The 12,860-nt window shown below is 40.7% G+C and overlaps 1 protein-coding gene across 1 annotated transcript in view; it reads right to left on the minus strand.

Moving 5' to 3' along the window:
- Nucleotides 1-1,613: 1,613 nt before the first annotated feature.
- The window catches only part of RABL3 (RAB, member of RAS oncogene family like 3), a 13,013-nt gene continuing 1,766 nt past the window's right edge, over nucleotides 1,614-12,860 (minus strand). Inside the window, exons 2-8 of the mRNA XM_009274744.1 lie at nucleotides 12,547-12,638; nucleotides 11,229-11,358; nucleotides 8,184-8,298; nucleotides 6,471-6,621; nucleotides 5,731-5,802; nucleotides 4,621-4,659; nucleotides 1,614-1,973 (exon numbers count right to left, since the gene is read on the minus strand). Coding sequence (XP_009273019.1) covers nucleotides 1,908-1,973; nucleotides 4,621-4,659; nucleotides 5,731-5,802; nucleotides 6,471-6,621; nucleotides 8,184-8,298; nucleotides 11,229-11,358; nucleotides 12,547-12,638 — 665 coding nt within the window. The 3' untranslated portion in view covers nucleotides 1,614-1,907. The remainder of the gene's footprint in view (nucleotides 1,974-4,620; nucleotides 4,660-5,730; nucleotides 5,803-6,470; nucleotides 6,622-8,183; nucleotides 8,299-11,228; nucleotides 11,359-12,546; nucleotides 12,639-12,860) is intronic.

Here is a 12,860-nt window from a genome sequence, read left to right on the forward strand (position 1 = left end):
AAGCTGTAACTAGGACTTAGGTCACCCTACAGCATGCTGAGCAATGTTCCTTTTTTAATTGAAGAGGGCTACTTAGGGTAGTTGCTTCCTCCAAATCAAAGATCTGTACAACCACTGCTTTGTGCAGCATCTTAAACTAAATGGCCTCCCTTATTCTCCAACACTTCCTTCACCCTATGGCTTCTTTAGGAGAATTGGAAGAAATAGCCCTTGCTTGATTGTTCTGCTCTGCAGTTACTTGGTAACTGGAGGGAGCCCAGATCTGATTACCCTAAGACAGCACCTGACCTTGAGAAAATAATTCCAGCTTTCATTGTCAAAGGAGCAGAGAGACATTGGTGCTGTCATGAGCTGCACAGCTCAGACATGGGTTATCTGCTATGAATATTTCGGGACCTTATTTTCCCTGGTTGTAAAGTAAATGCAAACTAGTAACCTATTTCATACAGGCATCTAAAAACTCACTGCACTCATGTTTGCAAATGCTTTCTGGAAATGGCCTAAGGAAAAGCAAAGTAACCATATTTTTAGTAAGTTTGACTGGTGCACCTAGCTGTCATTTTGGTGCCTGATTAGTGGCAATAGGCAGTTTTCTATTTCTTTCCAAGCAGCTGCTAGAGAAGAGCTGCAGGCAGATGTAATCTGGAGACTGCAGAACTCTGCTCGCTGTCAATTTCACACCAGCATTTTAATTTCTTCTATCCCCATTTATTATTAATCTGTATTTATATCTAACTCTAGCTCTTAGTTAGCCTTTGCCAGAGGCTTAACCATTAGACGTAACTGTGAGGAAGGAGGGGAAAGAAGAAACTGCCATAAATCAGGCTTTTACCACTCCATATAATTATGGGGAGGTGAGAAACCGTGCAAAGCTTGAGCTATTTAGGAAGACAATACCTTGCACAGTAGATCAGACCAGGGCAAGTCTCCTTTATCCTTAGTGCTAAATATGACAAGGAAACGTCCCTATCACAGAACTTTCCTTCTAATCATGCTCAGTTCCTACTTTTTACAGGGCTTTATATCCTCTTTTAAATTTCTATCCGTTCTAATTCAGAGGATGTTCTTACACTTCCTGTTTTCTGAATCCGCTAAGCTCTCAGGCTCAGTAAGACCACGTCACATTTGTTCCAAATAAGCACTGTATAAAAGCATATGTTTTCTATCAGCTTTCCATGCATTGCCTTTTCATTTAAGAGCAAGACCACACTCAATTATGAAAAGATAAACAGGAGTACCTGATTCCTTTGTTCTCTCCAAAGTAAACAATTTTAATTTAAGCAGCAGAATTAATACCATTTATTTTCTACTCATGATTTTCTTTTTAAGGCTTCAAATCTCTTTTCATCTCTTGCCTATTTCTTTTATCCCTTTTGAAAAGGACTGAACAGTGTGTTCCAGGTGAGACAACACCATTCATTTAATGAAGGCATTCTATTATTTTCCAGACCATTCCTTACCCATCCTGACAATTTTGCTCACTTGTTTTGTTCACTTTACTGTAAATGAGAAGCCTGCTCAGTGTCATCTTTCCTTTAGAGGTAAGATGAATGTAATTCATTGCAAAGACTGTCCATAAGTTTTCCAAAATGGAGACAAAGATGTCACGTATACGTGCTGTGTATGATAAAGTTTCCCACAGCAATGTGAGAGGCATTCAATTTATTGCACGCTTTCCCCAAATGTTCCCATATATCCAGACAGCCTGCAATCCTAAGAAACACTCTAGGCTTCAGATTAGACTCTTCCCCAAGTCTTCTCCAGCAAAAGTAGCTTCAGCAGTCTACCCGGCCAAAGCACAGTATCATTTTACTCTGCTTGACATAAGCATTATTGTCTTTAAGCATCCAGTCGGAATGGGAGTGTCGTTAGGAACTCAGAGAAGTCATCTTCCACTTCTTCAGTATTCAATCATAATGAAGGCTCTTCAGTGTTCCTCCTCCAAACCTTTTCCTTTCAGAGAAGCCAGGAATCTAGAGACAAGAAACGTAAGTTGTCATGTCAGAATCAGCATGAGCTCCCACTAGCCCACATTCGAGTCCCTGTTACCAAGCCAACTGCAGCTATGCCTTCCTCTTCCACGCTGCCTCCAGAATCAGGACTAAAATGCTTCAGTTTACTGCTCGAGGAACACCATCCATTAAATGAGATGCAAAACTTGAGTATGGCTCATTTGTTCTATGAAGCTCCTTAAGGCTTTTTGGCAAGGGTTACAATGAAAGCCTTAATTTCTTGGGCAAATCCTAAACCAGTTAATTACAGATTTCAAAGTCCGTATTTCCCCCCACATTCAAATGCATACAAGAATTTCTCCTCCATTCATCTTTAAAACTATTAAATAGTATTATCAAGTTCTGTTAAACAGCTGTTGAGACTTTATGCCTTCTAACCTGAGACAGCAGCCCTTCACTGGTAGTTGAAAGTACAGTTTTATCAATTGCTGAAAGCTTTAAGAAAACCATCAGAATAAAAGTGGCTGCAACAATGCAAAGGATTAGCACTCCTGCTTTTGCAGCCAATCTGTAGACGCTGCTTACACCGTGACAATGAGTGCTTACAAAGAAAGTCTACTTGAAACCATCAGAAACTTCTCTGGCTTAAGGGTATTTCAAACAGATTTGCAATCCGATGCACCTGTGAATCCCCCATAAGAAAGAGATGCACTGCTTTCTAATACCATGTGTCTGTCCTATTGGTGGCATCATAAAATTATTTGATTACAGTCCAGAATAACTTTTAGATATCTAACTGCACACAAGCAGAAACAGCAGACCCAGTAAACACATCCTCCCAAAACAATTCCATACTCTCATAGGAAATACAGTATATTAAAATGGAAGGCGTCAACCAAGCACTACAAATCACGCCAGGAGAACATGGGCATGTATGGATGGTATAGGATGAAAATGTAATTTATAATACAGAGTAGATTGCTTAGGTTACATACTTCATTGGTAAACTGAGAAAGCTAAAGAGCTTACCCAAAATAAAAGTCCACTAAAAAAGCACAACCTAAATTTAGTTAGGGTTTTCAGGCCCAAAACTCAGACAGATATGCACGGTATTCATTCAGGAATTGTTTTGTTCATCTCTGAAAAGCAATCATCTCTAAGGGTAAAATCAGGCAGATTTTGCACAAAGGTTCGTCTCATCAAAACTGCTTTGGGAATTCGAAAAGGAAAAATGCAATCATTATAACGAAAAAGTAGCAGGACACCATAGCTAAAAACTTATCTGCTTTAGCTTTTTTTATATCAAAGTCACTAATTAAGAGTAACAATTATTTATCAGAGATCTGATTGAAGTCGTAGCTACAATTTGAAACTTATCATTCTTTTCATCCTGAAGAAGTCTGTAATAGAAATACCTCAAAACACGAGTGATCGAAGAGACCTATCGTAGAAAACCCACAAATACATTCGTAAGATTTACATTAAGTAGATAATTTCAAATAATAACATTAAGAGGTCACAACGAAATCTCCAGTTCCCATCTGGATTTTGTCTCTTTAAATATGACTGTCCACTACTTGAGATTTGTTTTAAGCTTTTGAGCTGTTTTCAGTGAGGCAGATGAAAGTAGTCATCAGAAGGCTGTAATCTTTGGCACGCGGCCATGAGAAATATACAGTTAATCCCTGGCTAGCCACTAAAAATGATCAAATAAGAAGAGTAACATTCTTACATCATGCATGAAAGACAATCAGCACACAAGCAGATTTCTGCATTAAGCTATCATCCCCATGAAAGGGAGACTTCCTTTCACTAGAATGTGGGGAGGAGGGGAGAGGGGAAGAAAAATGGCATCATGCAGAACTGAAAGAGGAAAAAGCAAATTTATTTTTAAAAGGCATAAAAAAACGCTCAAAGAAAGTAAGCATTTTGTAATTCATGACTATTTTTTCCCCACTCTCCCTAAGGGGCTTTCAGCACAGATACATCTAATGATACGTTCAATTGTATTTCAGTGGTGCCATTCATGGTATTTTGCAAGCACCGCACAGATACGGTAAGTGGAACCTCGCTACTCCCCACATAGTAAACTGCACATGGGAAGGTGGGGGGCACAAAAAGTTGAAGTGGCCTGCCCAAACCAGGAGAGTCCTTTTGTTAGTTCTTCACCAGCTGTACTGAAAACAGTTAACTCAGCCATTTAGGAATTAATTACAAGCTGGTATCATACTGCCACTTTCCTTGTGGCTCCACTGGTTCTATGAAAACTACCTGTACAAAACATCAAATGCTAGTCCCAGCTGTGCAAAAAAAGCCTTTTCATTGACCTTCAGGACAGCATCTCTGGCCTAAATCTGCAACCAAGCAGCCTGAAGCTGACAGATCTGAAAGAGATCATATTTGCCCATTTTACCTCACTCTTGCAACTTCTACTATGTTAGCATACTTAATTATTACACTGCCAATCACATTACAAACACTTCCACTGACAAGAGTCAGCCATTTTTCTGTCTATCCAAAACAGCTGTGCTCCCACAGATTTAAAAACTCAATTACCAGCATAGATTATCATTTAAGTCACATGAAGCCCATGTTTTAAAGAGGACTCTGTCAGCAGTTCCCATCACACAGGGAGAAACAAAACAAAAAAGGAGGAAAAATGACAAACCTGATTGCCATCTCTCAAGAAGTATCTCTTCTCTATGACCTGGGAAAAACAGAGAATGATCTCAGCTGGCACAGCATATGCATAACCTCAGATGCCAATCAACACTTCACACTGGGACAAGGTCTGAACCCATGTCCCCTGCTCCAGGCCTATTGCTTTAAGTGAAAAGCTCTATTACACATAGAAGGAGTTGCCACCTCCAGCAATTCTTAGTAAAGCTGTGTTATCCCCAACTTCTACATGTCTAATTTAGTTAGCCCTCTTTAGTAATGGAGGTGATGGTTTGGGTGTCTCCTTACTGCATCAGTGTCAGTTATTGCCACCCCTCTTTGCAGGCACAGCAGTTCTGAGCACTAGCAAAAGCTCATTCTGCAGGTGCATAACAACTCCAGTGGTTCCGAGTAGCCCCTGGGCATAGGTGATGCTTGAGAAGAGGTAGCCTGGCTTGCTCTCTGAGAATGATGCACAAACTGTCTGTCCTGTAGGATATCTATGGAGGCAGTACTGTCAATCCAAGAATCAAAAAGTGATTTGTATCACCCTGTACGACCTATGCCCTCCTCCAAAGAAAATTCAGGCCAAATTTCCTCTAAAGCATGATGTGTTACAGGAGGTGATCAGCTCTACTATGATTTCTTTGTCCAGGGGATGCTTAAACCAGAGCATTCCTTCTGTCATTTTCACAGTAGGCCTTGATGCTCTCTTGCGCAGGAAGGGAGAGTAATATGCCAAATTTCTTAATTCCTAAGGTTTGCTTTAACCAGGAGCAACAGAGCTAACCATAGTCTTGTAACTCCCCACATTACCACCTTAGCACACTGCAAACCCTCTGGCCTGCCAAAGGACTCCAAAAGCATATGCAGAGTGTCTTTGCACATCTGTGAGTTGTGTTTCATTGCTCTATGCAGATCAAGAATCAAACCTTCAAGCAGATCAGCTATTTTCTGGAAGTTTCCAAAAGCAGACCAATCTTTGGCGTCCCCACACCTGGCTTGAACCAACTCAAAAAATGGAATGTGAAAGGAGCAGCTATCTGCTGTTCCATGTTCACATCACAGACAGCGTTCAATCCATAGAACAATAAAACATAATTTAATTGACTTGATTTACCTTATCAAAAAACCTGCTTAGCTTGACAGCATTGGATGAACCTGCAGCCAGGTAACGAGGATTGGTGCAATCCTAGAACACACAAAAGACAACAACAAACCAAACACAAAGAAATCAATGCAAGGAAGCCATACACGTGGAAATCAACATACCCTTTCCCCTGACACATGCACATGGGATCAGTTAAGGAAAACACTGTATATCTGCTGATTTCTGCTCCACAGTCATTTGAGAGAAAAGCCCAACTTCTGTTCTGTGAATCAACCGGAGAATTCTAAGTGCCCCGCTATGTGTTCCACATCTTCCTTCTGCCACCAGCTATACAGTCAGCTAATAATTTGTACAGGCTACACAGTGCTTGTGTGCATATATACAAGCACTCACACAGCACGTGTATTTTTATACATATATATACACATTATATATACATAAAAAGTGATCTTGATGTTTCATTCAAAGATAGTCTGTGTCAGAACTAAGAACAGGGAAGAGAAAACTTAACTCCCAACCACCAATTCTAAGCTTCAGTGACCTTATCTAACACTGCCTATACCTCCCTATAGTGAAACAAAGACGATCGTTTCATCAAGCAAGGGGGACGGCCAATCAAAATGTGCATGACTCCAGCATTACTGAGAAAATGTCCAAAAGCCCAGTTTTTGTAACAACATCTCTACTTACTAAAAATCGGAATCATTCCCATATAAAAGAAAAACAACACTGGTGACAAGGATACGAACCAAATTTATCTCTTCGGCATTGAAATCCTCAGCCAAGAAAGCTGTTCTAGTCAAAACTTCATTCCGCTTAGTTTCTGGGATCTGATCCAGCTTTGTTCCTATTACCAGCAGCGGAATCTGGTTATCAGCAAACTGTTCACGGTCATAGTCACTGATGAGGGGAAACAAATACAATTCCAAATGAAGCGATGGTCATGTAAATGGGCACAGGGGTGCCATCAGCTCCCCTGTCCGTTTCAAGTAACGGTCATTTATTTATTAAGGGTCATTATTTATCTAAGTGAGAATGTGCTGTATCTGTAAATTAAGGAAGGGCTTCTGCATCTAAGTCACTACACAGGGATTGAAAGGAAAGAGAAAAGAAACCACATGAGCTGCATTTCTTCTCGGCATAGATGAACTGCAGAAGAAATGCTAACACAAGGAGGAAAGAAAGAGGAATTCCAGTACTGTACCAAGTGTGTGCAGCCACCAGAGACCGATCAGGGAGCTGGCATCTCTGAAAATCTAAAGTCCCTACACATATACACTTTTTAAGGAGGGACAATGGAATAAATTGCAACTGTGAAACACTACCCCTTTCCACCTTAGATCAATGAGGGTTGCAATAACAATTCTGTGGCGGCAAGTTACTAATTCTTCTACATTCAAGTAAAGGTAGCAACTACAAGCTGAATGCCAACAAGCTTTCATTCAGATATGAATAATGATCAAAGATAGCCTTTATAAAATAAATAATATTGCAATTAAATGTCCTCACAAATCCAAGCTCCAATCATTCCCCTCACACTTGTCTTTCATTTTTACCTGAACCAAGATCTCTAGAAAGTAACTTTACAACCAACAGCAACAACTTGACCAAGCAATTGCTAGTGGCTGAGCATCTGTCCCTGACAGAAGTTAAGCTTTTGAAAATTAAAACAATTGTGAAGAACCTGTATGTGGAAAAACTGGAGAAGTTTGCAGTTTATATAGTGCAAACCCTCCTTCCCTTCTCCCATGTTTCTACAGAAACGCCTGTGTACCAGCACAGGCAGATAAACAATTGATATTCTTCCCACAAAAAGCTACCCCTTATTATTGCTTCCCTGCTCATGTGTGAGGTTTATCAATTATCTTAAAACCTCCTTGACTACGTGTATAACCGGAGCATGGAGATACAGGAGGAAACACTTGACAAGATGTTGGAAAGCTAATTATGAACATGCTGTTTAAGCAGAGTTTTCCAAGCTCTTTTTTAGCCACACTCCTGAAATAATTCCCTCACCACCCAAAACAAAAAATAATTAAGTGAACTTCCTCAGTCTTGGTGCACTGAGGGAAAGCCTTTTGGAACAGAGACACGCCAGCCCATGACACTTCCTGTACAAGGGCTTTGCATGTCTCAGTACGGACACAGAAGACTTCAGGTATCAGGGACTGGACCCACTCTCACAGATGCCTCAGACAAATGAAGGACGCAGTAAACATCTTTTCCATTAAAGCAAGGTCTCTGCCATACAGTTTGGGAATCTACTGGCAGAATGGCCTGATTGGCAGTGTAAAACAAAAGAACAGTGGTTTTCTTTGATATCCATTTTTTTCTTTCTTTTTTTTTAAAAGTCTAGCCACATCTAATTTCATATGGCCTTCAAGTAGCCTTAGGGATGAACAAAGACTTCCATAACAGCTTGGAATTACTGCGTCTTAACCCTGCACATGTTTTTCACTCACCCATTTGTCACGAGAACTCCTGTTGGAGCGACATCTCTGTTGAGTGCTTCCAAAGACCAGCGATACAAATTCTGGGATGATTTCTTGTTGGTTAAGTCATGCACTAAAATTATTCCTAAAGTGAAAGAGAAGGCAGCAAGATGCTATTTAATGATATATTTTTTTTTCATTATCTTACCAGAATGACATCTGCAGGTTCCCAGATATGTGAGAATGAAGAAAGGGAAATAAAACCAGTTCAGTTACAGTGAACGAGTAAAGCTGAAAATATCAGTATGCAACAGGTTTTTTAAAGCTGCTTATCAGGAATTGGATAAGAGCTAAGAGAAAAATCTCATGAAAGGAGGAAATGAACAGCCACCTCAGGGTTCAACCTGCAAGAGGCTTGCAGGCATTCCCTGATTCTGCTCTGTCTAGCCCTAATGATACTGAAACTCTGTATTACTGCAGCAGAGAATTTAGCCTCTCTCCGTTTTACCTAATTGGTAAACATAGCTATCTTTTTGTCACACCATCTAAGAAGTCTAAAGGCTGTTTCTTTGTTTCAAAGAGTTTAGAGAGCACTATTGCTTTCCTGCATTTTCAAGAACTAATGCTACATACTTGGGGAGGTATCCAAAGGGGAAACAGATTCTGATAAACTTTCACAGTCCACCAAATGGCTGGTAGAAACATGAATTAATAAGATTTAATGTATTTAAGATTAAGCTTCTAGCATTTTTCATTACCATGATCCTTCAAAATGTAAAATCTAAGATAGAAAAACAGCCAGCCAAACTTCCTAGCTGTGCTATTAACAGACACCCACTTCTGATAACCACAGTTCCTAACTCAATTACCAATTCCTGCTAGCAAATTTCTTCTATTTATTCACACCTTCTGCAACCTGTGGAATGTTCCCACTTCCTCCAGACTTCAAACCATCATTAATTCAAGGACAAAATGGAATTATACCCCTTATCTTCATCAGGATTTGTTCTCAGCACACTTCACAGCCCACAGGTGGAGAAAACTTATTAATTTAATCTTTCACCTTAACTCCAAAGGTGCCACCCACTGTACAAACTATGAACACACCACATTTCCACAACCATTCTCCACTACCCCACACGACTGTGCACAGACTCTCCTGTGAGAGTTCCCAGCATATCACATAGCCCTATTTCAAAGCATTTGTCTCAGTAACAGCATAAAAAGGCAACTCAACTGCGTGTCCACCCCCAGCGTAGGGAGAAAAAGCCTGATACAACATAACTTGGCCTACGGTAACAGATTCAGAGGCACTGCCGCATCATCTGTGGGAAATGCTCTCCACCTCCAGACACTCTTCCTCGGTTCTGTTTTTGATTGGTCAGTTCCCTTATCTGCTTCATGGAAAACCTACACAGTTAGTTGCACCAGCAGAAAAAGACTATGTCAACATCAAAAAAGGGCAGGCAGGACCAATGACTACTCAAGGAAATGTTCCTCCCCCATTAAGGTCTGCAAGCCACAGCCTTACTGCCTAGTCACTGTCCTAGACTATCGGAGTCCACACACTAGATGCAGGGACACCAAAGCAGAAGATCTGCAGTCAAACCAAAAGCAAACCGTACCTAACCTTGTCAACAACCAGGTCTCACTGACAGCCTGCACAGATGCTGCCACAACCAAACATTAACTGTCTTTTGATCTCAGTTTTCAGACCACTGCAAGCCCAGAAAGCACAAGCAGTCAAGCAGAAGGAACGCATTCATCTTCTCGTCTTAAATCAGGTCAAACAGAGGCAATTTGTGAGACAAATTCCTCTAACGAAGGAATTAATGTAATGAAAGAAACCAGAGCCAAGGCTAACTACCAAAGTCAACAGTTTTCATATGCGAGCTGCCTAATAATATCTTTTGGGCAGTGGAGATAAATAACTATTTTAATACATCATCAATTATAATTCAGACACATAAGTTCAAGATTTCATCTCCTAATGGGCTGCTCTAAGATATTTCCAAGTCTAACCCATACTCACTGGCATACACTGGATGTGGTGTCAGAAAGAAATACATTTTTTTCATACACCAAAGAGGCTTGCTTTGAGGGCACAACTCAACTCAAACCTTATCTACAGAGGTCTGGTTAACAATATAAGCAAGAGGTACCTACAACACAGTTTTCTTCCTGGGAAAGGAGGAAGAAATAACTAGTTAAATAATCACAGAGCAAAAATGTTTATTGTATGGCTAAACACATTATTGAAAGGCCCTCAAATGACTGGGAACAAGAAATGAGAATCAAACAGAACATTTGAGACGAATTTTCAGAAGTGGTTGTTAATCTAGTATACATCTATTTTTAGTGAACTATCCTTGGATGCCAAAAAGTAACAATTGAAATACTGCATTATTAAGTTTATAATCTCTTATTTGCTCTTATTAGTGGTACAGATGAACTAGTAGGCTTTTAAGTCAGTATCTCAACTGAAGGCATAAAATACTACTTTCTATCTACAGCAAGTTGCAAGATTCAATTATTAAAAATAATTTTGGAAATTAAATGAGCAGAGGCATGATGGTTATCAGCACATTGCAATTTTATGAGAGAACAGTTCAAATTTGCCAGGGTAGGATATAACTATGAAAGGTCATATAAATTCAAATAATTATTTCCCTGCTGTAGGTTTTGGAACCAAACAGACAAGAAAATATAAATCATATTTCTGCATGTGTATCAGGCCTGGAAAGGTGAAGGCAACCTTTATGTCTGCAAGTGTAGCTGGAAGGGACCTCACTGCAACTTCAAAGACTCCCTGCTGTGCCAGCTGCACAAGACTGAAGTGAAAGGCTGATGAAGCTCATCTGCACAGGTTTGCCTAAAATAGCTTTCCAGTTCAAAACTGCATCCATAAAATTCCGCCTACGAATAGTATCAGGTTTTTTCCTGTATAAGTGTGCTGGAATCAGAAAAGAGAACAATATAGCCCTCAGCCAGACTTAAAGGAATCCTGCCCCAGAACCAAGAGACAGCTCGTAACAGAAACAGTGATAAAACCAGATTTACACCAAGCAAACTTACCGTTCAGCAAGTTATAAAATACTGCTCGTGTGCTTTTCACACTAGTGGCACAACCCACTGAACCTCCAACATCCCACAGCTCAATGTAGTAGGTCTTCTCTTCTGGAGTCCCTTCTTTGTAGTCATGGATCTGATGAAAAATTCACATCATACATAACCACCGCATCAGCTCACGGGAGTTAATCCACACAACACTTACACATTCAGCTGAAAGGATTATTGTACTTGGATAGAAATTTGTAAATTCTCATGTTGACACCATTTCAAATCTCTCAAGTAGAAGAGATGGAATGAGTCAAGCAGTGACCACTGGATACCACAGCTCTTATATGAGGTGGAGCTTGGTGAGTCAGCAGGGAGTATCCTTTCCACCTCAATATTAACAAACCTAATGCCTCATGATGTGCTTAGAAATGGCATGTTGCTAAAGCAGATGAAAAAGTAAGGTCATGACTTCTTACAGTTGTTAAAACCCAGGTGGTAGTACTGCAAGAATATTAACATAGGTGACCACATCAGATTCCAACTGACCACATCTTTTTCCTCTCCAAATTCTCATTGACTTCTCAACTGAATTAATCAATCAACAATTTTTGCCCCAGTATCTGCTAGGCAGTTTCGCTTCACAGTCAACCAGGATTGCCGCATTTCTTTCCCGAAACTTTGGAAATACATTTCAGCATTCTTTGAGGTGAAACTCATAGATAAGACAGGATCATTCCTAACCTATGGCAATGCATTTCAAGGAGAATGCAGCAAAGAGCAATGAAGGAAGAAAGCATTTATCACCACCCCATGAGGATTGTAGGTTGGGCCAAAAAACTATTAGATTAATATCATTATTCCTCTAATAGCAGGTCCTGCAATAAGCAGAGAGGAAGAGAAGCAATCCTATGGTCACGCTTAGTCTCCTCAAATTAAACAAGCAAATTGTTTTTCCCCAGTATGTTTGCCTGACAATTTAGCTGTGCATTAGTGTTTCTCAGGGAAGCGTGCTTTAAGTTCTGTGCCTTCTGACTTAAACTGGCCGCTCCATGACTTGTAACACACCAGTGGCCACTGTGGTAAGGAGAGGTGCTACAAATGACAAGTATCTTGTCAGCTTTTGACAACCTTCTAAGGTCAAAACTTGCTCACACAAGTGCTCGGCTCATATTTGATACTACTGACTTCAAAAGATTAAGCTCTCAGCAAAAGAAAACCCTGAAACACACCTTTCTGGGGCGAAAAGTAATGAAAAGAAGAAAAAAATGTCAAGGCCCTTCCCTTCCCTTACACGTTAAGCAAGGGCTACAAAGAGGTCTGGCACATCACCTACTCGAACGTCCACCGAGCAGCCCACTGTCCAGGACGGGTTTCCCAATACCTGGTTTTGGCATAAGAGGTGAACAAGCGAAGATTTTCCGACACCTGCAAGAGCACACAAAGGACAACTCCTGGGAGAACACACAAGGGCAGGTAAAAGGCCAAGAGGTGACAGGCAGAAGCACCAACTAAACGCGGATGGTCCCGACAGGGGCGGGTAACGGCCACCGGTCAGTGCCCAACGGCCGGGGCAAAGGGGGAAGGGGGGCAAGGAGCAAAGACCCAAGGGCCAGCGGGGGGGCCCGCACTCCTGGCCCCAGGGTACCG

The sequence above is a fragment of the Aptenodytes forsteri genome, unplaced genomic scaffold, assembly GCF_000699145.1.
Source record: "Aptenodytes forsteri isolate BGI_AS27 unplaced genomic scaffold, ASM69914v1 Scaffold379, whole genome shotgun sequence".
In the NCBI taxonomy this organism is placed as follows: Eukaryota; Metazoa; Chordata; class Aves; order Sphenisciformes; family Spheniscidae; genus Aptenodytes; species Aptenodytes forsteri.